The 27,443-nt window shown below is 44.7% G+C and overlaps 1 protein-coding gene and 1 pseudogene across 2 annotated transcripts in view; both read right to left on the bottom strand.

Annotated features, from left to right (window-relative positions):
- The window catches only part of LOC106578947 (protocadherin-15), a 332,275-nt gene that overhangs the window by 18,152 nt on the left and 286,680 nt on the right, over positions 1-27,443 (bottom strand). For both annotated transcript variants that reach the window (XM_014158252.2, XM_045702411.1), the window contains exons 25-33: positions 23,909-24,018; positions 22,152-22,292; positions 18,187-18,314; positions 13,627-13,845; positions 12,733-12,821; positions 11,040-11,216; positions 9,612-9,830; positions 8,255-8,263; positions 7,531-7,641 (exon numbers count right to left, since the gene is read on the bottom strand). In XM_014158252.2, coding sequence (XP_014013727.1) covers positions 7,531-7,641; positions 8,255-8,263; positions 9,612-9,830; positions 11,040-11,216; positions 12,733-12,821; positions 13,627-13,845; positions 18,187-18,314; positions 22,152-22,292; positions 23,909-24,018 — 1,203 coding nt within the window. The remainder of the gene's footprint in view (positions 1-7,530; positions 7,642-8,254; positions 8,264-9,611; positions 9,831-11,039; positions 11,217-12,732; positions 12,822-13,626; positions 13,846-18,186; positions 18,315-22,151; positions 22,293-23,908; positions 24,019-27,443) is intronic.
- On the bottom strand, positions 4,932-6,522 carry LOC106578948 (uncharacterized; annotated as a pseudogene).

The following is a 27,443-nucleotide window of genomic DNA, read 5'->3' as shown; positions in this document are numbered from 1 at the left end:
CACTTGGCAGGTTAGGAAGTGTAGCTCAGTTTCCACCTCATTTTGTGGGCAGTGTGCACATAGCCTGTCTTCTCTTGAGACCCAGGTCTGCCTATTGTGACCTTTCTCAATAGCAAGGCTATGCTCACTGAGTCTGCAAAACTTTCCTTAAATTTGGGTCAGTCACAGTGGTCAGGTATTCTGCCACTGTGTACTCTCTGTTTAGGGCCAAATAGTATTCTAGTTTGCTCTGATTTTTTGTAAATTCTTTCCAATGTGTCAAGTAATTATCTTTTTGTTTTCTCATGATTTGGTTGGGTCTAATTGTGTTGCTGTCCTGGGGCTCTGTGGGGTCTGTTTGTGTTTGTGAACAGAGCCCCAGGACCAGCTTGCTTAAGGGGCTCTTCTCCAGGTTCATCTCTCTGTAGGTGATGGCTTTGTTATGGAAGGTTTGGGAATCGCTTCCTTTTAGGTGGATGTAGAATTTAGAGTCTCTTTTCTGAATTTTGATCATTAGCGGCTATCGGCCTAATTCTGTCTGCATGCATTATTTGGTGTTTTACGTTGTACACAGAAGATATTTTTGCAGAATTCTGCATGCAGAGTCTCAATTTGGTGTTTGTCCATTTTGTGAATTCTTGGTTGGTGAGCGGTTCCTAGACCTCACAACCATAAAGGGCAATGGATTCTATAACCGATTCAAGTATTTTTTTTGCCAGATCCTAATTGGTATGCCGAATTTTGTTCCTTTTGATGGCATAGAAGGCCCTTCTTGCCTTGTCTTTCAGATCGTTCACAGCTTTGTGGAAGTTTCCTGTGGTGCTAATGTTTAGGCCAAGGTATGTATAGTTTTTTGTGTGCTCTTGGGCAATGGTGTCTAGATGGAATTTGTATTTGTGGTCCTGGCGACTGGACCTTTTTGGGAACACCATTATTTGTCGTCAGATTCTAGTAGGGTGAGGCCGGGTGCTGCAGACTGTTCTAGTGCCCTCGTCAATTCGTTGATATATATGTCGAAGAGGGTGGGGCTTAAGCTGCATCCCTGTCTCATCCCACGGCCCTGTGGGAAGAAATGTGCGTGTTTTTTGCTAATTTTAACCGTACACTTGTTGTTTGTGTACATGGATTTTATAATGTTGTATGTTTATCCCCCAACACCACTTTCCATCAATTGAAATCAACAAAACATGAGAAGACTTTGCCTTTGTTTTGGTTTGTTTGTTTGTCAATGAGGGTATGCAGGGTGAATATGTGGTCTGTCATACGATAATTTGGTAAAAAGCCAATTTGACATTTGCTCAGTACATTGTTTTCACTGAGAAAATGTACACTGTCTGCTGTTAATGGTAATGCAGAGGATTTTCCCAAGGTTGCTGTTGATGCACATCCTATGGGCAGTTATTGGGGCCAAATTTGTCTCCACTTTTGTGGATTGGGGTGATCAGTCCTTGGTTCCAAATATTGGGGAATATGCCAGAACTCGAGATGATGTTAAAGAGTTTAAGTATAGCCAGTTGGAATTTGTTGTCTGTATATTTGATCATTTCATTGAGGATACCAACACCACAGGCCTTTTTGGGTTGGTGGGTTTTTATTTTGTCCTGTCGTTCATTCAGCGTAATTTGAGAATCCAGTGGGTTGTTGAAGTCTTTAATAATGGATTCTAAAATTTGTATTTGATCATGTACATGTTTTTGCGGTTTGTTCTTTGTTATAGAGCCAAAAAGATTGGAGAAGTGGTTTACCCATACATCTCTGTTTTGGATAGATAATTCTTTGTTTTGTTGTTTGTTTAGTGTTTTCCAATTTTCCCAGAAGTGGTTAGAGTCTATGGATTCGTCAATTACATTGAGCTGATTTTTGACGTGCTGTTCCTTCTTTTCTGTAGTGTATTTCTGTATTGTTTTAGTGATTCACCATAGTGAAGTCGTAGCCTCAGGTTTTCTGGGTCTCTATGTTTTTGGTTGGACAAGTTTCTCAATTTCTTTCTTAGGTTTTTGCATTCTTCATCAAACCATTTGTCATTGCTGTACATTTTCTTCATTTTCTTTTTACATTTGATACTCTCTCTCGCTCTCTCTCTCTTACACACACAGACACTCTTTCTCTCTTTCTTCCCTTCTCTCTGTCTACCTCCTTCCCTCCACACCTGACAGAAGGCAGTGCAATATATAGTGGGATGAATGAGGTCAAACTGTGACATCTAGTGAGCAAAATACAGATGGCTGTGTGGAACCAAGAAGCCGATGGTCACTCTGACAGAGCTCCAGTGTTCCTCTGTGGAGATGGGAGAACCTTCCAGAAGGACAACCATCTCTGCAGCACTCCACCTATCAGGCCTTCATGGTAGAGTGACCAGACGGAAGCCACTCCAGAGTAAAAGGCACATGAAAGCCCACGTGGAGTTTGCCAAAAAGCACCTAAAGACTCTCAGACCATGAGAATCAAGATTATCTGGTCTGATTTAACTCTTTGGCCTGAATGCCAAGCGTCACGTTTGGAGGAAACCTGAAACCATCCCTACGGTGAAACATGATGGTGGCAGTATCATGCTGTGGGGATGTTATTCAGCGGCAGGGACTGGAAGACTAGTCAGGATCGAGGGAAAGATGAACGGAGTAAAGTACAGAGAGATCCTTGATGAAAACCTGTTCCAGAGTGCTCAGGACCTCAGAGTGGGACGAAGGTTCATCTTCCAACAGGACAACCACCCTAAGTACACAGTCAAGATAAAGCAGGAGTTGTTTCAGGACAAGTCTCTGAATGTCCTTGAGTGGCCCAGTCGGAGCCCGGACTTGAACCCGATCAAACATCTCTGGGGAGACCTGAAAATAGCTGTGCGGCGATGTTCCACATCCAACCTGACAAAGCTTGAGAGGATCTGCAGAAAAGAATGAGAGAAACTCCCCAAATAAATATTTGCCAAGCTTTTAGTGTCATACCCAAGAAGACTCGAGGCTGTAATCGCTGCCAAATGTGCTTCAACAAAGTACTGAGTAAAGGGTCTGAATGCTTACGTAAAGGTGAAATTTCATTTTTTTTATATACTTTTACAAAACTTTCTATCAACCTGTTTTTGCTTTGTCATTATGGCGTTTTGTTTGGAGATTGTTAAAAAAAATTATATATATACACATTTTAGAATAAGGATGTAATGTAACAAAATGTGGAAAATGTCAAGGGCTCTGAATACTTTCCGAAAGCACATACATACAGTATGTGACTGTGTAATACATCTGTAAAGTTTGCAAGTTGAATTCCTTCATAACATATTCCTTTTAAATGAGATAGCTCTTTAAGTATGCACTTGTTAGCACAACACTGTGCGCTACTCTAGAATCCGCATAAAGAAACTATGCACATTTTCCCACGAGTGGTATGTTTCCACCAAACATACACTACCGTTCAAAGGTTTGGGGTCACTTAGAAATGTCCTTGTTTTTGAAAGAAAAGCACATTTTTTGTCTATTAAAATAACATCAAATTGATAAGAAATACAGTATAGACGTTGTTAATGTCATAAATGACTATTGTAGCTGGAAACGGCAGATTTTTTATGGAATATCTACATAGGCGTACAGAGGCCCATTATCAGCAACCATAACTCCTGTGTTCCAATGGCACGTTGTGTTAGCTAATCCAAGTTTATAATTTTAAAAGGCTAATTGATCATTAGAAAACGCTTTTGCAATTATGTTTGCACAGCGGATAACTGTTCTGATTAAAGAAGCAATTAAACTGGCCTTCTTTAGACTAGTTGAGTATCTGGAGCGTCAGCATTTGTAGGTTCTATTACAGGCTCAAAATGGCCAGAAACAAAGAACTTTCTACCGAAACTCGACAGTCTATTCTTGTTTTGAGAAATGAAGGCTATTTCATGCGAGAAATTGCCAAGAAACTGAAGATCCCATACAACGCTGTGTACTAGTCCCTTCACAGAACAGCGCAAACTGTCTCGAACCAGAATAGAAAGAGGAGTGGGAGGCCCCGGTGGAACAAGAGGACAAGTACATTAGAGTGTCTAGTTTGAGAAACAGATGCCTCACAAATCCTCAACTGGCAGCTTCATTATATAGTACCTGCAAAACACCAGTCTCAACATCAACAACGAAGAGGCATCTCCGGAATGCTGGCCTTCGTTCATAGATGACCAGCAAACATTCATAGATGATCAGCAGGGTCAAATAATAATAATTACAGTGGTTGTAGAGGGTGCAACAGGTCAGCACCTTAGGAGTGAATGTTAGTTGGCTTTTCATAGCCGATCATTCAGGGTTAGAGACAGCAGGTGCGGTAGAGAGAGAGAGTCGAAAACAGCAGGTCCGAGACAAGGTAGCACGTCCTGTGAACAGGTCAGGGTTCCATAGCCACAGGCAGAACAGTTGAAACTGGAGCAGCAGGTGGACTGGGGACAGCAAGGAGTCATCAGGCCAGGTAGTCCTGAGGCACGGTCCTAGGGCTCAGGTCCTCTGAAATTCCTTATGCGATTTTACCATTGAACTTAAAATGGTTGAAATTACTTGAGAGAAATGAATACGATTTCTTCTTTTAATTAAACGGATGGGTAGAATTCTCTAGATTATTTTCATCTTTAGGTGACCATAAAACCTTACTATTACAGGCTAAGTTATGACACGGAACAAGACTAGCCATGCATTCATATATAAAGAAATATCAATCAACATTTCAGATTGAAAACAACTCCCTTAATAAAAAAAAACAGAAAGAATGAGAAGAATGGAATTGCAAAAGCACACAAAATTAAGAAGAAAAATAAGAAACAGTCACTGAAGAGAAATAGAAGGAGAGAGTCACATTGCAGTGGACTGAGAGGGGAAGCGTTTCTCCAACTCTTCCACTAAGGAGTTAATTTTGATGTTTGGCTGGACGTGTACCTGTTTGTACTGTTCTCCAAACGGAGCCTCTGCCTGTAACTCTGCTGTGGTGGGGACTACGGTCTCTGCAATGTCTAGTTCGCCATAGAAGGAGTCCACAGAATCGACAGACCCTTGTGGCTTCAGGACACTCCGTGGAAGCATCGTTATTTTTGTCTATTTGATTGCACATGTTGGAAACAGATTTCTCGATGTCGGCGATGTTCTGTACATTCTTCAGGATCCCCTTGGGCTCCTTCCTGGGGAACCACCCATGCATCATTATTACCCATCGCTCTGGGTAATAATGATGCAGGGTGGGCCCTCTATTTCTTGTCCCAAATAGCAGTCCTCTCTACCCAGGATGGAGCCCAGAGACTGGCGGTGGTGCTGGGGGCTGTCTCTACCCAGGATGCAGCCCAGAGACTGGCGGTGGTGCTGGGGGCTGTCTCTACCCAGGATGCAGCCCAGAGACTGGCGGTGGTGCTGGGGGCTGTCTCTACCCAGGATGCAGCCCAGAGACTGGCGGTGGTGCTGGGGGCTGTCTCTACCCAGGATGCAGCCCAGAGACTGGCGGTGGTGCTGGGGGCTGTCTCTACCCAGGATGCAGCCCAGAGACTGGCGGTGGTGCTGGGGGCTGTCTCTACCCAGGATGCAGCCCAGAGACTGGCGGTGGTACTGGGGGCTGTCTCTACCCAGGATGCAGCCCAGAGACTGGCGGTGGTGCTGGGGGCTGTCTCTACCCAGGATGCAGCCCAGAGACTGGCGGTGGTGCTGGGGGCTGTCTCTATCCAGGATGGAGCCCAGAAACTGGCGGTCCTCTCTGTTTCTACCCAGAATGGTGTTCAGAGACTGCCAGGCCTCTCTGGCCCGGTGCTGGGGGCTGTCGAACCCCAACCCCATCAGGAAGTCTGCAGAGAGAGACCCCTGGGAGTCACGGCTCTGCCTCTGCTTCATCTCCCATTTTGCCTGCTGCTCAAACTGCCTGGCCTGCTCCTTCACGGACATGGGCTTGGGCTCCATTTAGGTGCCGCTCCCCAGGTTTCCCCAGTCCAGGCCGTCCAGCATGTCCTTACTGTCCTTCAGCTCAGTCTTCAGCAGCTCCAGCTCCCACTGCACCGGGTCTATCATCACCTGTCTACTCAGAGCATCACATATCTCCTGCTGCCCCAGGATCTCTGGGCTGCTGAGAGTGCCCGTGCCTTCGTCAAACAGGGGGTTCTTGGTGGTTAAGGGGTTCTTGTCTGAGAATAACGTGATGTTACTCTCGGACTTGGGCATGTTGTTGAGGAGGATCCCATTGGCACTAGAAAGCTTGTGTGCAGCGATGCCCCCTGTGGCAAATGTGCTTATGAGCCTCTGGCAGGTACCCTCCTCTAGCAGACAGCGCTTGCTCCTGCTTTTATGGAAACGGCAGAGGAGAAAAAGACTTGAAACGATAGAAGGAGGAAAGCTGTGATGAGAGAGATAACTTCCAAAGAAAAAGTTGACCATTTACACCTTACTGCCAACAAATAAGCTTAGCGACCTATGTCCTCTCCTAAAACGTTACAAGGCAAAATAAGACCGCAACTGCCAGACTGAACGGGCTCATTGTATTGGCCGGAATGGAATCAATGGAAGGGAGTCAAATGTGTGGTTTCCATATGTATGATGTGTCTGATACAATTCAATTTATTCCATTCCAGCCACTACAATGAGCCAGTCCTCCTATAGCTCTTCCCACCAGCCTCTACTGATCTACATACAATTTAAGGGCCTGCTACTTGAATAATAACCAACAACAGACAAGAAGCAGAGACTAAAGGAAAACTCAACCTAGCGTTACAACACAAGTACTCACTTCACTCTGGAGGCCAAGGAAGAGAAACGAGGCAATAAGATAGATGAGTATAGCAGGAAAAGCAGGGTGAATCACAGAAATGCTACACACTTTTCTCTGAATGTCAACCGCCTGGTTGATGGCTGACAATTTAAAAAACAATTCGCTCTACCATTGCATTGTTTTTGATCAGACAAGGAGGAAGCTACAAGTGAGCACTGAGGGCTACTTGATTAGCAGAGTGTTAATTCTAAAGTAACCCTAGACTCCAGCCTGTTCTCTATGTGATCAGGACATATCTTATGGCTTTGCAGCAGCACATGAAGCCAAACCCTGTACTGCTCGATATCTGCCCGCAATGACTGAGCCACTCAACAACCTTATCGATAAAATAAATTATGTTTCACCATGGCACTTATGAATAAGTATTTAAATTATCTTAAATTTACATTAATTTCCCTCTTGTTTTCAGAGAGCTGGCCAGTCTGTTTTGAAGTCAATCGTACTCCATCTTGAACAGTAAAAAAAAGAATATACATATTCCAGATGGTATTTTCCTTGCATATGAAATTGTATTAAGTTTATAGTTCATGGAAGCGAGCGTATCTAGAAGGCAGGAAACTGCTGAGCCACGGAACAGTGATAACAGCTATTCCCAGTTGCCCCCCGTGAAGAACTACACTGAAGCACAGCATGATTTAACCTCACAGATAAACTGAAAACAATGTCTACAGTAGCATATGTTTGACCAAGGAACCCAATCACGCCCAGGAAAATTGGTCCAACTCTAAATTAAACAGAGAATTTGCAAGAACCCACATAATGGGATAAGATAGGATATATTATAAAACTTACATAGTGCTGTCCCCCAGCTCTTCATACAGGTTGTTGGTGGCAGCAACCACTGATTTGCCAGTAGGGAGGGTCATTTGTATCCGGGCAGTTTTAGCACACTCCGCCTGTCTCCTTTAGTCGTACCATGGAGAGAAATTCAACCAAGTTACGTTAAATTACAGCGTCAGCAAATTCAAAGAGGACACTGCTACATTATAAATGCACACATAAATAAATATCTTGGCACACAGTGGCACCCCAATATACTCAAAGAAACCAATTGTTGCCGGGACATTTCTTATATATTGCCTCCGACTGCAGTGTATAAAAATACTATTCATTTGTTTTAGATTTCGTTGACTTCCCTGATCCCAATCATTGGCTTTGAAAACATGTTCGAGCCACTGAAATATCACATGAATACACATTAGACATGGAAAAATGTGTAGAATTGCACAAGAATAAGCTTTAAACCTGCAACATTTTCTCTCTGCCAACCAGAGGGGAATGAACGGTTTGTGTCATGAACAGTGTTTGTGCCCATGGAAACAGAGGTGGCGCACACAGCGGGGGTGTGTGGGAGGTTGCTCGTTCTAATATTTCTATATTTGGGATTTGTGTGTATTGTTAGATATTACTGCACTGTTGCAGCTAGGAACATTAGCATTTAGCTACACCCGCGATAACATCTGCTAAATATGTATATGCGACCAATAAAATTGGATTTGATGATTTTAATACTCACTCTTTGAATCTGTTGACAATGGAAGAAAGAGGAGAAAGAAAGAGAAGGATGTTGGTAATAGTGAGGGGCAAATTACAGACACAATGCTTCATTGTCTTTTAATACAAAAAGAGAGAGATTGAAAGAATTCTCTGTAGACTAAGCCACTTTCCTGAAGCTGAGACACTGATGAAGATGACACACAATTCTTTTCTCATCTGTTTCATGTCTAGCCCTGAAATCGTGATGGCTATCAGTCTAGCCCTGAAATCGTGATGGCTGTCAGTCTAGCCCTGAAATCGTGATGGCTATCAGTCTAGCCCTGAAATCGTGACGGCTGTCAGTCTAGCCCTGAAATCGTGATGGATGTCAGTCTAGCCCTGAAATCGTGATGGATGTCAGTCTAGCCCTGAAATCGTGATGGCTATCAGTCTAGCCCTGAAATCGTGATGGATGTCAGTCTAGCCCTGAAATCGTGATGGATGTCAGTCTAGCCCTGAAATCGTGATGGATGTCAGTCTAGCCCTCAAATCGTGACGTCTGTCAGTCTAGCCCTCAAATCGTGACGTCTGTCAGTCTAGCCCCGAAATCGTGATGGCTGTCAGTCTAGCCCTGAAATCGTGATGGATGTCAGTCTAGCCCTGAAATCGTGATGGCTGTCAGTCTAGCCCTGAAATCGTGACGTCTGTCAGTCTAGCCCTGAAATCGTGATGGCTGTCAGTCTAGCCCTGAAATCGTGATGGATGTCAGTCTAGCCCTGAAATCGTGATGGCTGTCAGTCTAGCCCTGAAATCGTGATGGCTGTCAGTCTAGCCCCGAAATCGTGATGGCTGTCAGTCTAGCCCTGAAATCGTGATGGCTGTCAGTCTAGCCATTTGCTGCTCGGTATGGTTCGCAGGCTCAGAGCAGAGGGAGAAAATCTCCCCCAAACCGCAACAATCAGTCTGCAGTGTTTATCTGCTCTGACATTAATTAATGTGCTTTCACGCTGTATAAATAGACGATTATGCCGGCTCTCAAAGGCGTTTCCATGGTGAATTGTGGAGAGAAAGCTTGCTTCCTCCTAAAACGATGGGCATTAGGGACAGCCTCTGAGGACTAGAAAGCAGGTAACGTGTTGTCTAAACAACTGTGTCTGCACCTCTGTGTCTGTCTGGCACCTCTGTGTCTGTCTGGCACCTCTGTGTCTGTCTGGCACCTCTGTGTCTGTCTGCACCTCTGTGTCTGTCTGCACCTCTGTGTCTGTCTGCACCTCTGTGTCTGTCTGCACCAGTACTTGTGCCTTGTGGCCTATTCATACTCACATTCCCTAAGACCAATTCCCATTTGACCCAAAATGTACTTCCAATAAAGCATTTGAAGTGTTTTTTTTACACACTGCCTGTAGGTGATGATGACGATGAGGATGGCGGGGATGCAGCAGAGGATGATGATGACGGCGAGGGCGAGCAGCGCCCCCTCTGTGTAGCCCACGGTCTGCACGGCCTTCTTCACGCTGGTCACCACGACAGGGGAGCGTATCTCCAGGATCCTCCCTCCTCGGCCCAGGTACGGCTGGAACTCCTTGTTGATGTCCAGCAGCTTCCCATCCAGAAACCTTGGATGGAAACAGAGATTACATGCAGTATAGTTACACACACACACGGTCATCATCATCATCATCATCATCACTATCACATCATTATCATTACCACTATCATCACTATCATCATCACCATCACTATCATCATCATCATCGTCATCATCAACATCACTATCATCATCATCATCATCACCATCATCATCATTATCATCACCATCATCACTATCATCATCATCATCATCACCATCATCATCACCATCATCACTATCATCATCATCACCATCATCATCACTATCATCATCACCACTATCATCATTATCATCATCATCATCATCATCATCATCATCATCATCACTATCATCATCATCATCAACATCACTATCATCATCATCACTATCATCACTATCATCATCACTATCATCATCATCATCACTATCATCATCACTATCATTACTATCATCATCATCACCATCACTATCATCATCATCATCACTATCATCATCATCACTATCATCACCATCATCATCATTATCATCACCATCATCACTATCACCATCATCATCATCATCACCACCATCATCATTATCATCATCACCATCAGTCAGAGGGCCTAGAGTTTTTCCTGATCACCTGACCAGGCCTTACTTATAGTTAAGTGTTCAGGAAAAAATAAATGTCTCCAGTCATATACCAATTATGTGCATGAGAAAATCATTATGATATATCCATCAGTTACATCTAAGAGAAAACAATGGAACACAGAGTGCAACACTCTACTCCCTGTAATGGCCGGAAGCCTAAATGACAGGTGTGGGTACACACTGCTTCACAATTATGTTGCCATTGTTCACTAGGTCCATTTGTCACTCTGTGGAGCTGAAAGAGGCAGAGGGCGGTTAGATGACCACTGAGCCTGCTGTGGAATGTGTAGGAAGCAGTACAGAGCGGTGGCTCAGCCGGTTGTCAGCCAGTTGAATGGCAGAACCGGGGCTGCTGTCGTACGAGGGCATGCGTTTGGCTCTCTAATGAGGGCCTGACTGCAGGGTGACAGGGAACAAAACAACTCTGGTGAGTGGTGACATCCCCCCTCTGTCTGTCACTGGGTAAACACCTGCTCCACAGGGATGGCGTATCTAGATACTACAGAGGGTGGCCCTAAGGGGCAATCACTTTAGTTATAAACTGTTTTGTCCCTCAGGGACACCGTAGTGACTTTCTTCTCACTTGAACAGCTCTTGGCGTGAAACGGCCCTGTTGGTCAGAGGGTCGATAGCATACACCATCAGGTCTGACTTGGAGTAGTCCTCCTGCTCGAAGCCGTCGCCAAACCGCCGCGGTCCTATGGACTCCACCACCACTTTGGCCCCTGGAATCTGGTCCTGCACATAGCGCTCCAGGACCCTGCAGAGGGAGAGGAAGCAATCATCAGGTGATTTGTATAGAAACAAGGTAATAGCAGGATCTAGGGGGAAATGTTCAACGGTGATTTACACTGGGTACAAAACGTTACGCTCTTTCCATGACAAAGAATGACCAGGTGAATCCAGGTGAAAGCTATGATCCCTTATTAACGTCACTTAGTAAATCTACTTCAAACAGTGTAGATGAAGGGAGGGGACAGGTTAAAGAAGGATTTATAATTCTCGAGACAATTGAGACATGGATTGTGTATGTGTGCCATTCAGAGGGTGAATAGACAAGACAAAAGGTTTAAGTGCCTTTGAATGGGGTATGGTAGTAGGTGCCAGGCGCAGCGGTTAAGTGTGTCAAGAACTGCAACGCTGCTGGGTTTTTCACGCTCAACAGTTACCTGTGTGTATCAAGAATGGTTTTGGATTGCAATGCAAAGCCAAACGTGGTGCTCCGTCTCCAAAATCGAAGTATCTACAATAGTATCAGTTCAAAGAAAATATCCTTGTGTGCATCTGAAATGGTACCCTGTTCACAATAAAGTGCACTACGCCCTATACCCGAATAGGGTTCTGGTCAAAAGTAGTGCACTATATTGGAAATAGTGTTCCCTTTCAGACACAACCCTTGTCTGGCGATGGACCTCTGCAGCCCTCTGAGCTCCGAGGGAAGACACAGTAGGTGTTGAGCCAATTACCTGGGAAATGCCAAAGAGGACGGCATGACAGAACTGAGACCAGATGGATGTCTCTCCCCTTGGGAGTGGGAAAACACTGATGAACTAGGTGGCTCCACAGCTGGGGCCGTAGCCCTGGGAGAGAAAGTGGAGAGACCTAGGAGGACACCCAGTCAGAGAAAGTCCAGCAGGAGGACTGATACTGGTTGATTGTCAGTAGGAGGATACGTTGGGTGACGGACAGGTGTATAGTAGTAGTACAGCTAATACACGCAAGCTCACACACATATGCCGGAATTCACACACACGCGCAGACACACGCCCCACCTCAGAGGAACAGGAGACAGCTATTGAGCCACTGGCACTTTTCCTCTTTTGCAATTTAGATTCAGAGAGAAGTTAGACTTCTACTGATGATAACAATACCAATGGCTAAGAAGTAAGCTCAAGACAAGAAGGGAACCATTGGGGAGTGGCTGTCTGAAGTGTATGACAGAGCTCCGATAGACCTAAGGAGGCAGGTAGGGAGAGGCTCGAATGGAAACTGAAGGAAGGCTCGCGTTGCCTGACACTTTCATTTGAGCAGCCGTCACACAGTGGGACACCTTTTCATCTCTGTAGAAGGCGACGATCAAATCAACTCTGAATCATGCAGCCCCCTCAAACACCTGCACGCCTGGGAAAGGGCCAAATGCAAGTGTTGCTGAAATGAGTCACTTGCATATGAAGTTTAGGAGACAGCTATGAGCACAGTCGCGACTCGAATGTTAAAAGACGGACGCAATAGCCTTCTTAAGTGAATTATAATAGATTAGAGATCTTCTACGTTACCGGAGGAGCTTGTCCTTGTTTTGTTCCACCACTGTAGGAGCAACGTTGGAGACCACCACCTGCATATCCAGCAGATTCACCACGGATACCTGGGAAACAGGGTTCAATCAGATGATCAATGCGGCAGACACAAAACCAGTATCTATTCCCCTCCCCTCCCTAACTTCTACAAAATGAGCTTTCATTTTGGAAAGCAGGCTAAACCACACAGGAACTCTCCCTGTAGTTTGGCAGGAAGGTCCCTTTATACAGTCCCCATGAAATGAAGCTTCCTGTTGGAATTAGATTAATTTAGCCCCAGCGTGGCTCCTCTCGTTCAGGCAAGGCTCTGACCCAGCCAGCCCCTTATTTCATTAAGGGCAAAGGGAGGAATAGGCAGCACAAGGCTGTAATGTATAATCAATGGTCCCCATATGCCCTGGGACAGTTCAATTTGCAACAAACTGGGAAGCGGCCAGCACGGAAGGAACACACATTCATCTACTCTCTCAGGGATAGCTAGCCTATACTATCTACCACAAGGATGGCACCGGACCCAGATCATTGATTAGCTGGAGTATCGCTACTGTGTCTTTTTACAAATGCAATTCCTATGGGAAGCTTTGAATGTGTATTTTGGGAGGAGTGGAGGGGTATGTACTGCCAGTGTAAACCTGTGGAGTGGAAGAATTGTGGATATTGACATACTTACATTTCCATAAGCTAGAATTGTTCATAGCTGGCATGGAGTATGAAAAACTAGGCGGGACTGATGGAACTTGAACTGAGCATTGAACAAAAGACTCAGAGACCAGACCAATGGCTTTTCACGGAGGGAAACGCACAGAACATAGAACTAGAGTTACTAGAATGGGAATCTCCATTTAATTCAATGGGAACAGGACAAACACTCACCACCACCTCTGCCTTGTTGCTCAGTCCCCCCTGGCCATAATTGTCAGTGGCGACCACTTCGAACTTGAAGTAAGACCGGCGCATGTTCCTGTACATAATGGCAGTCTTGATGACACCGGTGTAGGGCTCGATGACAAAGCCGTCCTTGCCGTTGGTGGTGGGGGGGATAACGAGCCTGTACTGCATGGAGCTGTAATTCCCTGTGTCCTTGTCCAGGGCCTGAGACACAGACACAGACACACACACAGACAGAGTCAAAGCATTCAAGAGGTTCAAACACAGCAGCGTCAACAACCACAACAACCATACAACATCAAGATCCCAATCAGCTCATCCATTGAAAATACAAAGGGCACATATTTGTTTTATTGTTTGAAGTGGTTGTAGTTCTCCATTCTTGCTGTAGGTGGAGTCTTTGAGCCGCGAGCCACTCTCTCTTTAACAGGGACACAGCTGACTTCAGCGGTTGCCTTGTTGCTCTGCAGTGACGTTGATTTATTAGACCTCTTTTGTTTTTTACGACTGAGACTGAGTGTTAAGGAGCAGAGACAGCACTGTGCCCTGCCCAGCTGGAGTCATTCACACTAATGAGATATTTTCAATATTCTGCAACTCATTTGTATCTCACACTATACTGTACAGTATACTTGTATAGGTAAATGTTCACTGGTAAAAGAATCCACCCCCTGGGTTAGTTAATGGTGAGACCAGACCAGGAAAAAAGATACCAGTGTATGAATGCAGTGTGAAAATGTGGCACAAAGACTGCACCAAGCAAGCAGAGAGAGAGAGGACAGCCTTTGACTATGTTATGAAAGCAACCCTGACTTGTTAGAAACTGTGGTTCTGATTTGAGGCTGATTTGCTGCGAAATTGGATTTGTTCTTTGCAGAGATTCCGCTCTGTTTTCCTATCTGTACAGGAACACAAACACATTCCGTCAAGAGTGACTTGTTTTGTGTTCAAATATACTAATTATGAGATCAATCACAGACAATGTGTGTCACTCAGAAGACAAGTATTTATTTATTTCTGCAGTGCCGACGCTCCTGTGTGACAGAGTAGCAAACATCCCTTCTGCCCCTCCCTCTCTCCATTCTACCCTTTCTTCAGGTTTGGCCACCACTCCATCAGGGTTTAAATGCCCTCTTTCTTACAAAACTATTTAAAGAAGGATTTAAAAGTAGATTAGTCTAATCTTGGGGATGCTGAGCAGCTTTTACAGAGATCCATATTCAGATCTGCTACGAATGTCCTATTAGTAAAGCAACAGGGAATAGGTATGAATACTAAAGAGGAAGATACTGCCCCCACTGTGACTGAAACACCTGGGAGGTTGAATGTTACCATTAGGAGTTGGAACCAGTGGGTACAGTATGTCAGCTCAGGAAATCTTTGACCCAGTAATTCCATTACCTCCTGGTCTAAAGGATCTCTTTTGAGAATCCTGACAAACCCGTTTGTGACTGTGTTCTACACTAGCCTGAAGGGAGCAACAACAGTTGAATGGAGCCACAACAGTCGAAGGGAGCAACAACAGTCCAATGGAGCCACAACAGTCGAAGGGAGCAACAACAGTCGAAGGGAGCAACAACAGTCGAGTGGAGCCACAACAGTCGAGTGGAGCAACAACATTCGAATGGAGCAACAATAGTCCAATGGAGCAACAACAGTCGAAGGGAGTAACAACAGTCCAATGGAGCCACAACAGTCGTGTGGAGCCACAACAGTCCAATGGAGCAACAACAGTCGAATGGAGCAACAACAGTCGAATGGAGCAACAACAGTCGAAGGGAGCAACAACAGTCCAATGGAGCCACAACAGTCGAAGGGAGCAACAACAGTCCAGTGGAGTAACAACAGTCGAATGGAGCAACAACAGTCCAGTGGAGCCACAACAGTCGAGTGGAGCAACAACATTCGAATGGAGCAACAACAGTCGAATGGAGCAACAACAGTCGAATGGAGCAACAACAGTTGAAGGGAGCAACAACAGTCGAAGGGAGCAACAACAGTCGAATGGAGCAACAACAGTCGAAGGGAGCAACAACAGTCCAATGGAGCCACAACAGTCGAAGGGAGCAACAACAGTCCAGTGGAGCAACAACAGTCGAATGGAGCAACAACAGTCCAGTGGAGCCACAACAGTCGAGTGGAGCAACAACATTCGAATGGAGCAACAACAGTCGAATGGAGCAACAACAGTCGAAGGGAGCAACAACAGTCGAAGGGAGCAACAACAGTCGAATGGAGCAACAACAGTCGAAGGGAGCAACAACAGTCCAATGGAGCCACAACAGTCGAGTGGAGCAACAACAGTCCAATGGAGCAACAACAGTCGAAGGGAGCAACAACAGTCCAATGGAGCAACAACAGTCCAATGGAGCAACAACAGTCGAAGGGAGCAACAACAGTCCAATGGAGCAACAACAGTCCAATGGAGCAACAACAGTCGAAGGGAGCAACAACAGTCGAAGGGAGCAACAACAGTCAAATGGAGCAACAACAGTCGAAGGGAGCAACAACAGTCGAAGGGAGCAACAACAGTCGAAGGGAGAAACAACAGTCGAAGGGAGCAACAACAGTCAAAGGGAGCAACAACAGTCGAAGGGAGCAACAACAGTCGAAGGGAGCAACAACAGTCGAAGGGAGCAACAACAGTCAAATGGAGCAACAACAGTCGAAGGGAGCAACAACAGTCAAATGGAGCAACAACAGTCGAAGGGAGAAACAACAGTCGAAGGGAGAAACAACAGTCAAATGGAGCAACAACAGTCGAAGGTAGCAACAGTCGAAGGGAGCAACAACAGTCGAAGGGAGCAACAACAGCCGAAGGGAGCAACAACAGTCGAAGGGAGCAACAACAGTTGAAGGGAGCAACAACAGTCAAATGGAGGAACAACAGTCGAATGGAGCAACAACAGTCGAATGGAGCAACAACAGTCGAAGGGAGAAACAACAGTCGAAGGGAGAAACAACAGTCGAAGGGAGAAACAACAGTCGAATGGAGAAACAACAGTCGAAGGGAGAAACAACAGTCGAAGGGAGAAACAACAGTCGAAGGGAGAAACAACAGTCGAATGGAGCAACAACCCTCCTCACTCCTGAACCAACACTTGCACTTGACAACCCCACCCCTGATAGCTACTTTATTGAGGAAAAGTGTACTTACTATGCCTATGATATGTGGTTGTCCCACCTAGCTATCTTAAGATGAATGCACTAACTGTAAGTTGCTCTGGATAAGAGCGTCTGCTAAATGACTCAAATGTCAAATGATGCCCACTTCATCTGCACACAGACATGGTAGGCGCATACTCAGACGCAGAAAGATGGAAAGATGAAGGCAGGAAGACAGGCAGGCAGGGAGACAGACAAGGACACAGACAGGGAGACAGGAAGACAGGCAGGTAGACAGACAGGGAGACAGGCCGGCAGGGAGACAGGCCGGCAGGGAGACAGGCCGGCAGGGAGACAGGCCGGCAGGGAGACAGGCAGGGAGACAGGCCGGCAGGGAGACAGGCAGGGAGACAGACCGGCAGGGAGACAGACCGGCAGGGAGACAGGCAGGGAGACAGGCCGGCAGGGAGACAGACCGGCAGGGAGACAGACCGGCAGGGAGACAGACCGGCAGGGAGAAAGACCAGCAGGGAAACAGGCAGGGAGACAGGCATATAGACAAACATGGAGACAGACCGGCACGGAGACACAAACATCAGACAAACACCAGAGAAAACAGCATGCATATCTGAATAAAAAGTAGTCTTGCTACGGCTCATCATTCTGAAACAACGATGCAAATGACACACACACACACACACACACACACACACACACACACACACACACACACACACACACACACACACACACACACACACACACACACACACACACACACACACACACACACACACACACACACACACACACACACACACACACGCACACACACACACACACACACACACACACACGCACACACACACACAGTCTGAGCACACTCCCAACAGGTGTCACAGTGGCTTTAGCAACAATGGCGTGAAGAACTAACAACAACACGCCCCGGTGCACACAGGGGATAATTCCCTTTCACACAGGACTTTGCAACATGCTATTGACAGATGTGTGGAGATTTTATGTGAGAACCTCTATGGCCTGGGTATTCTAAGTATTGTCAGAGATTTTATGTGAGAGGCTTTACGGCCTGGGCATTCTAAGTTTTGTCAGAGATTTTATGTGAGAGCCTTTACGGCCTGGGCATTCTAAGTATTGTCAGAGGTGTCTGAAAGTCTGAGATGGTTGATCCTCCAGCTGGTCATGCATTATCAACACGAGTCAAAGATTACAACTACAAAACTCTGCATTTCAAATGCAAACACAGATAATCGTTCAACCGGACACATTTTGGCTGGTTGCATCGTGAGGAGGAGTGATCGTAGTTTGATCGTTCCATTTCAGAAAATTTGTATTTTTTGAAAATAATGAATTGTCCTCTTTCGACACCAATTGCACTATTTAGAAGTTGTCCACTTTGTGTTAGAAAGGAGCTTGGTGTACCTGGACTTGTAGTACAGAAGTGAATGTCTTGGCGTCCTCGGCCACTCCTCCCAGGTACAAGGGTTTGGTAAAGACAGGAGAGTGATCATTCTCATCCAGAACATCAATGAACACCCTCGCTGTGTTGGCTGCAGAGGAGAAAGAAAAAAATAATAAAAAATGACCCCAAAGGCTAATCTGAATGTAATTTGAATTGAATAGAAAACGAGAACTCTAAACAGTCAAATGTGCATCATATACATTTCATTGCCAATACAATGATTTAGACGTGTCATGACGTTGCCCTCTCTCTGGGAACAGGGAGCACAGTTGACCCCCTCCCCCTTGCATCATCCCCCTACCTACCTCTCCCTACCCAGGCCCTGTGAAAACGGTAGTAAATTCCAAAGGAAATGTCCTGCCTAACAGGCCACAGTTGAGACAGAGAGGGGTTTCATAGAGAGACACAGGAAATTCTTCCAACTCACAGAATTGGGGAACCGAACGACATTTATGTTCTGGAGAAGGTATAAAAGATCGGTGAAGAATCCAGCTACGAATTGGTCTGCTTGGTACAATTTTGTGATACTCAGAAGAGACAATATAGCCATATTACCATAATACTGTTTATATAATAGCCTCAGCTATGGGACTTGCATCTAAATGGTTGTATAAAATGTATTTAATAAGATTAAAGCTATTTGGAATATGTAGAGAGGCTATGTACTGATGTTAATGTGATAGAATTGTATTTCTGTTCAAAGCTTAACTCAGTCATCGGCACGCCCCCCAGGGACACAGACAGGACCAGGCGTCATGTGACAAGCCTGTTCTATGTTCACGTATAAAACCCCCACCCTGATTTTCTTTCATCAGACCAGGCCTCCACTCAATTGCGAGTTGGCCAATAGGTTTGACCATCCAATTCCTCTACTGAAAGGTAATTTTTAGACTACCGATACCGACAGAATAAGAACAAGTCTTTGATATTAATTATTAGTCTGCAGCTAAGTACTCGATATCATCGAACGCGAAGACCGACGAAACATCCATTCTATAACGACATTAATGAATGTCGCTTTGAAAGATCCATTCTAACAGAGAGAGAACGCGGACAAAACTCTCCAACAGAACAGAACTCTCCAACAAGGATCCCGACACACACTGAGCGTAAATATATATTGATTGCAATTGTTCCCGAATGAGTGAGCGTTCATGTGCAAAGGATTAGCATATCAATTGTTAATATTAATGAACTCTGTGTGCCTTCTCAGCTGCCCTTTATGACCCTGTGTTTTAACAAGACACCAGCCATGCCTGTTTAGCCCACTAGGGCACATTACTCTACCAATTCTTTGTGACGATAATTACTGTTTGTATGCTTTCTGTGAATTACTTTGTTTAGTAAATAAATGATTTTAAGACAATTGATGTATGGATGACTTTTAGCAAAGGCTGGATTCGTGCAGATACAACAATTTCCGACGTTTGGAATGAGACTGGACGCAAGGTAAAATACACCATTTAAACCAGAAGATAATCGGCCTATACTATAATATAATATATAATGTTATAATATAGGAAAGTTATATTAGGAAAATAATAACTTTGTAATCTGAATATTTTCCTTGGTGCCCCGATCTCCAAGTTAATTACAGTTAAACGATTAATCAGTTTAATCGCATGATAATAATTACAGGGAGTTATTTTGATAAACATGTCTTCAGTTTAATGGTGCCCAAAGACACAACAGACGTTTGACTAAAATACTACAGCACTGCACTGAGGTTTGTTATTTCTCATAGTAAAATGCCAGGCCACATCCTGAAGGGCTACAAATACGCAGAGGGACCCGCCAAATAAAATGTCTTACATCATCTGACAAAATGCTCTGGGGCTGACCAGGGGGACAGACCAGGGGGACAGACCAGGGGGACAGACCAGGGGGACAGACCAGGAAGACAGACCAGGGTGACAGGCCAGGAGTACAGACCATAGGGACAGACCAGGAGGACAGACCAGGGGGACAGACCAGGGGGACAGACCAGGGGGACAGACCAGGGGGACAGACCAGGAAGACAGACCAGGGTGACAGGCCAGGAGTACAGACCATAGGGACAGACCAGGAGGACAGACCAGGGGGACAGACCAGGGGGACAGACTAGGAAGACAGTAGAGTCAGCACCTTTCTCGTTTATCCCTGCCAGAATGTCCAATGTTACAGCGGATGACAACACTAAATGAGCAACAGCAGGAGAGTACTTACAGCTGCATTGCAACACCCACCTGGGTATTTCTAGAAACTAGGATACCAGTGAGGATAAGTCATTGATAATAACTGGAGTGAAATCAGTGGAATGGTATCAAATACATCCAACACATGGTTTCCAGGTGTTTGATGCCATCCCATGTGCTCTGTTCAGCAGCCTCCACTGTTCTCATGGTGTCTTGATGGGTTTGTCCAAAATCATGTGACATAAAATGTCCTTTTCTGTTCTTGCATTTATGGCAGTGTAAGTTGTTGTTGTATCATATATTAAGCATGAATCAGTTAAATTAGACATTGAATTTGAACCCTGTATGAATCCTGGATCTAGCTGTCGGACAGTTTTTTTGTGGAGAGATCTCAGAAATGCAGTGTAACTGCGTACTTAACATTTCGTGCATAAGGAGTGAAACAGTTTTCATGGACACACAAATCACATATTTTACAATGTAATAATAATAATAATAATATGATTACAAATTCATTGGCAAGGTCTAAAAAATGTATTATTCTTTAAGTGGTAATGGCCTCATTTTTTTAAAACACTTTTTGCATGCTTGCACCCCCCGCATAATCAGTCCTGTGGCTCGAATCAATTCAACCAAGTGTCTTCATAATACAGTGATGATGTCACCTGCATAGCCAAACGCAGTGGGGAGTACCCATCCACTCTCTGCAGCCATTTACCACGCTACCTCCTCCAGCGGACTGAATCAAACAACATCAATACCCCCCCCACCCCCCCATGATGAAACTTCCACCACATCACAAATATAGCTGCCAGGCCTGCTTCAATGGAACGAGGACTTAATCTATTGCTAGTGGGTGTCTTTGTCATGTTTGCTGCTGCCCCCTCTCAGCCTCTCAGCCCCCTCTCAGCCTCTCAGCCTCCTCTCAGCCTTTCAGCCTCTCAGTCCCCTCTCCGCCTCTCAGCCCCCTCTCAGCCCCCTCTCAGCCCCCTCTCCGCCCCCTCTCCGCCCCCTCTCCGCCTCTCAGCCCCCTCTCAGCCCCCTCTCAGCCCCCTCTCAGTCTCTCAGCCCCCTCTCAGCTTGAGTGGCCTGGGTACAGTATATTAGTCAATTTAGTTGAGTAGAGAAAAACATTCTGAATCTAATTCTAATTGTAATCTGGGTAGAACATACAGCAGTGACCAAATCTCTACAAGCCTTTTATTCTAGAATCGACTAAGTTGGCATTTAGATATAAGTGGATGACAGCGCTATTGTAATCAAATTGATTTGAGTGATTGCTTCTGCATATGGAGGAGACATGATGAGATTGTCCAGAAAGGAATGTTTTTTTTTAAATCTGTCACATTTAACAGTAACTGTTAAATCAAATGTCTCGTCCTCCGCAGCAATTCAGCATGAATTTGACTAATCAGAAAACTAAATATCGTGAAAGGATGAGGCATGCTTTTAAGTATTTTGGAAAAAGCTAAGATGGGAAATAATTTACAGACAAATGCCAGATAAACATTTCTGTTACAAGTGAGAAAAACAGAGAGACGGCAGAAACAAAGATTTGAATTTCAATTACTCCTCAAATTAAGGTTGTAAAAAGCTTTTTTGGTCAACCATTGCCTTCCGTTTTTAAGTCTTTCTGAGGCCATTAACCCAGAAGCTACAGAAGGCTTTTAGCCCTGGTCAAAAGCAATGCCCTATATAAGAAAACAGGGTGCCATTTTGTAAGTGACAGTTTGAATGATAGGCAGGCGTACTCTTGGAGGGCGCTCGGAGATTGGACTCGGCCAACCCCATGGAGTCAGCCTCCACTCTGAGGCTGTAGCTGCCGTTGGTCTCATAGTCCAGCGGCTTGGCCGTAGAGATCACCCCGGTGTTGTTGTTGAGCCTGAACACACCTATAAGACGATGAAAACATAGTCATTTAATACTGTATCAGTCCCTGGGTAGAATGACAAGTCTATTCACATCCCCAAATCCCACTGTGTGTGGCGTCACGTGTTGAGGCACGACACCAGAAAGAAATGACACTAGACTGGAGAATCACTTAGTCACTCATTGATTTTGTGTAAGGCATAATTGATGCACATGCACAGCAGGAATGCACCGAAGAGCATAGCTAGAACTCATCTCGCTCCCCTTTATTTTCAGACCTACAATTAAGTCCTCCCAGTACGCCATGAACCTTGAATTCAACAACAATGAATCTTCCTGGTGCTTCTTCATTGAATCTAATGAGAGTTAAAAGTGAAGCCAATTCCCTTTGTTTCCAAATGCTGAAATGCTTCAGATGTAGTTGAATGCAAGGCTCAGTATTGGGATGCAATTTCATCTTTTCACACTCTGAGAGGCATGAGCCCAGGTTTTAATCACAGTGAGGGACGATGGGAGGATGGACGGGTCTAATCATCCCTCAGGGCGCTTTTACATGGCAGTAACTCTGTCATGACCGGGGCACGCACACATACACACACACTTTGGGTGCTGTCTCTCTCTGGGCAGATGACTGACTAGAGCCATAGAAGAGCCGTATAGAGGTATATAGAGCTGTACAGAGCCGTATATAGCCATATAGAACTGAATAGAGCCGTAGAGAGGTGTATAGAGGCGTATAGAGCCGTATAGAGGCGTATAGAGGCGTATAGAGTCGTATAGAGCCGTATAGAGTCGTATAGAGGCGTATAAAGGCGTATAGAGCCGTAGAGAGGTGTATAGAGGCGTATAGAGGCGTATAGAGGCGTATAGAGCCGTATAGAGGCGTATAGAGGCGTAGAGAGGCGTATAGAGGCGTATAGAGCCGTATAGAGGCGTATAGAGGCGTATAGAGGCGTAGAGAGGCGTAGAGAGGCGTATAGAGGCGTATAGAGGCGTAGAGAGGCGTAGAGAGGCGTATAGAGGCGTATAGAGGTGAATAGAGCCATATAGAGGCGTATAGAGGCGTATAGAGGCGTAGAGAGGCGCATAGAGGCGCATAGAGGCGAATAGAGCCGTATAGAGGCGTATAGAGCCGAATAGAGCCGTATAGAGGCGTATAGAGGCGTATAGAGCCGTATAGAGGCGTATAGAGGCGAATAGAGCCGTATAGAGGCGTATAGAGGCGTATAGAGCCGTATAGAGGCGTATAGAGGCGTATAGAGGCGTATAGAGCCGTATAGAGGTGTATAGAGGCGCATAGAGCCGTATAGAGGCGTATAGAGGCGTATAGAGCCGTATAGAGGCGTATAGAGGCGTATAGAGCCGTATAGAGGCGTATAGAGGCGTATAGAGGCGTATAGAGCCGTATAGAGGTGTATAGAGGCGCATAGAGCCGCATAGAGCCGTACTTAGCTGCATAGACCCGTATAGAGCCGTATAGAGCAGTATAGAGCTGTATGTATGGCTCTGTGAGTGACCTCTGAGGGTCCTTACTACTTCATGTTAATAGTGTGTCAGAATAAAAGACTGGGACTATTACAACATGACCTCTGGAACTAGGTCAAAGGCACAGTGTAGGTTAGAGTCTGTTACTACTCACCTCCCTCGTTGCCCTCCACTATGGAGTAGACAATCGTTTGATTGACAGCTGCAGCCAGTATGACACCGACCAGCTTCCCCACCTTAGCCTTCTCACTCACAGGGGGAAATCTGGAAGAAAACACACACACAGTATATGTCACGTCCTGACCAGTATAAGGTTAATTGGTATTGTAGTTTGGTCAGGACGTGGCAGAGGGTATTCGTTTTATGTGGTTCGGGGTGGTGTGTTTTGTTGAAGGGGCATTTGGTTTAAGTATTCCGGGGTTTTTGGGCACTGTTTGGTTTTCAGGTATTCTATGATTTTGTCTAGTATGTCTGTTTCTATGTTTGGTTAATTGGGGTTGGGACTCTCAGTTGAAGGCAGGTGTTGTCTATCTGCCTTTGATTGAGAGTCCCATATATTAGGGTGTGTTTGTGTGTGTGATTGGTGGGTGATTGTTCTGTGTTGAGCCTATGCTTTGCAGACTGTCAGTTTATCGTTCGTTTTCTTGTTTGTTGTTTTTGTATTCGTGTTGATTTAATTAAATGTTCAAAATGAACAACTGCACACCTGCTGCGTATTGGTCTACCTTTTCTGATGACGATTTCGCATTATCGTCAGAAGACGAAGATAAATGTGACAGTATATGAGACACACCGATGAGACACACACACACGACACATAGGATGAGATACACAGATGAGACACACACGACACACACACAGAGTAGATGAGATACACAGATGAGACACACAACACAGTAGATGAGATACACAGATGAGACACACACGACACACACACACAGAGTAGACGAGATACACAGAGACACACATAACACAGTAGATGAGAGACACATATGAGACACACACACACACACAGAGTAGATGAGAGACACAGATGAGACACACACACAGAGTAGATGAGAGACACAGATGAGACACACACACAGAGTAGATGAGAGACACAGATGAGACACACCGATGAGACACACAACACATAGATGAGAGACACATATGAGACACACAACACATAGATGAGATACACAGATGAGACACACACACACACAGTAGATGAGATACACAGATGAGACACACACACACACACACACACACACACACACACACACACACACACACACACACACACACACACACACACACACACACACACACACACTAATGGAGACCTACTGACTGGTGCACCAATATATATATTTTTTTAACACATTCTCCCAAGCCACATGCTAGCTAATGATCTCTCCCAGCTCTATGTAGACTGCAGTATAATCCACATTCCAATACCACGGTGCTGTTCATACTAATACCACAGAAGGAAAGGGTCCTTGAGGGCCACAAACACTGTGTTTTCATATTTTGCCATTTCATCAGCAACTCGCTTCATGGGAAACCAGATATGTGAACTTTCTGGCTAATTCAAAACCATTAGAATCAACAGAGAGAGAGCGAGGAGTAATCAACAGCAGGACTGTGGTCCTTGAGGAACGGAGTTTTACTATGCTTTTCTCAGACTTAAAGCTCTATCTGATATATGTGTAAGTGAGTAATGCGACCAGTAATATTTGATTTGAAGTACTGTAGTTGAAACAAAAAAGAAGAAATATACCCAAATTATAGACTGAGGAGTTAGAAGAATAGACTGAGGAGTTAGAAGAATAGACTGAGGAGTTAGAAGAATAGACTGAGGAGTTAGAAGAATAGACTGAGGAGTTAGAAGAATAGACTGAGGAGTTAGAAGAATAGACTGAGGAGTTAGAAGAATAGACTGAGGAGTTAGAAGAATAGACTGAGGAGTTAGAAGAATAGACTGAGGAGTTAGAAGAATAGACTGAGGAGTTAGAAGAATAGACTGAGGAGTTAGAAGAATAGACTGAGGAGTTAGAAGAATAGACTGAGGAGTTAGAATAGACTGAGGAGTTAGAATAGACTGAGGAGTTAGAAGAATAGACTGAGGAGTTAGAAGAATAGACTGAGGAGTTAGAAGAATAGACTGAGGAGTTAGAAGAATAGACTGAGGAGTTAGAAGAATAGACTGAGGAGTTAGAAGAATAGACTGAGGAGTGAGGAGTTAGAAGAATAGACTGAGGAGTTAGAAGAATAGACTGAGGAGTTAGAAGAATAGACTGAGGAGTGAGGAGTTAGAAGAATAGACTGAGGAGTTAGAAGAATAGACTGAGGAGTTAGAAGAATAGACTGAGGAGTGAGGAGTTAGAAGAATAGACTGAGGAGTTAGAAGAATAGACTGAGGAGTGAGGAGTTAGAAGAATAGACTGAGGAGTTAGAAGAATAGACTGAGGAGTTAGAAGAATAGACTGAGGAGTTAGAAGAATAGACTGAGGAGTGAGGAGTTAGAAGAATAGACTGAGGAGTTAGAAGAATAGACTGAGGAGTTAGAAGAATAGACTGAGGAGTGAGGAGTTAGAAGAATAGACTGAGGAGTTAGAAGAATAGACTGAGGAGTGAGGAGTTAGAAGAATAGACTGAGGAGTTAGAAGAATAGACTGAGGAGTTAGAAGAATAGACTGAGGAGTTAGAAGAATAGACTGAGGAGTGAGGAGTTAGAAGAATAGACTGAGGAGTTAGAAGAATAGACTGAGGAGTTAGAAGAATAGACTGAGGAGTGAGGAGTTAGAAGAATAGACTGAGGAGTTAGAAGAATAGACTGAGGAGTGAGGAGTTAGAAGAATAGACTGAGGAGTTAGAAGAATAGACTGAGGAGTTAGAAGAATAGACTGAGGAGTTAGAAGAATAGACTGAGGAGTGAGGAGTTAGAAGAATAGACTGAGGAGTTAGAAGAATAGACTGAGGAGTTAGAAGAATAGACTGAGGAGTGAGGAGTTAGAAGAATAGACTGAGGAGTTAGAAGAATAGACTGAGGAGTTAGAAGAATAGACTGAGGAGTTAGAAGAATAGACGGAGGAGTGAGGAGTTAGAAGAATAGACTGAGGAGTTAGAAGAATAGACTGAGGAGTTAGAAGAATAGACTGAGGAGTTAGAAGAATAGACTGAGGAGTTAGAAGAATAGACTGAGGAGTTAGAAGAATAGACGGAGGAGTTAGAAGAATAGACTGAGGAGTTAGAAGAATAGAGTGAGGAGTTAGAAGAATAGACTGAGGAGTTAGAAGAATAGACTGAGGAGTTAGAAGAATAGACTGAGGAGTTAGAAGAATAGACTGAGGAGTTAGAATAGACTGAGGAGTTAGAAGAATAGACTGAGGAGTTAGAATAGACTGAGGAGTTAGAATAGACTGAGGAGTTAGAATAGACTGAGGAGTTAGAAGAATAGACTGAGGAGTTAGAATAGACAGAAGAAAAGCAGACAAACTACCCACTTATTTTAACACAGAGATGTGTCCTCCTAACCCAGGATATGACTGACTGTGGAACAACCCTGTTTGGATACAAATAATTTCTGTGCGATATGGTGAAATTACACCGTTAACGGGAACACTGGCAGAGAGACATTAGTCGCCGTGCCAGATAGTTTGATTAACTCCTATTTGGCACAGTGAAACCTCATTTAATTAAACACACTG

Source organism: Salmo salar, chromosome ssa19 (genome assembly GCF_905237065.1).
Source record: "Salmo salar chromosome ssa19, Ssal_v3.1, whole genome shotgun sequence".
NCBI lineage: Eukaryota > Metazoa > Chordata > Actinopteri > Salmoniformes > Salmonidae > Salmo > Salmo salar.
This window is presented reverse-complemented; position numbering and strand designations above follow the sequence as displayed.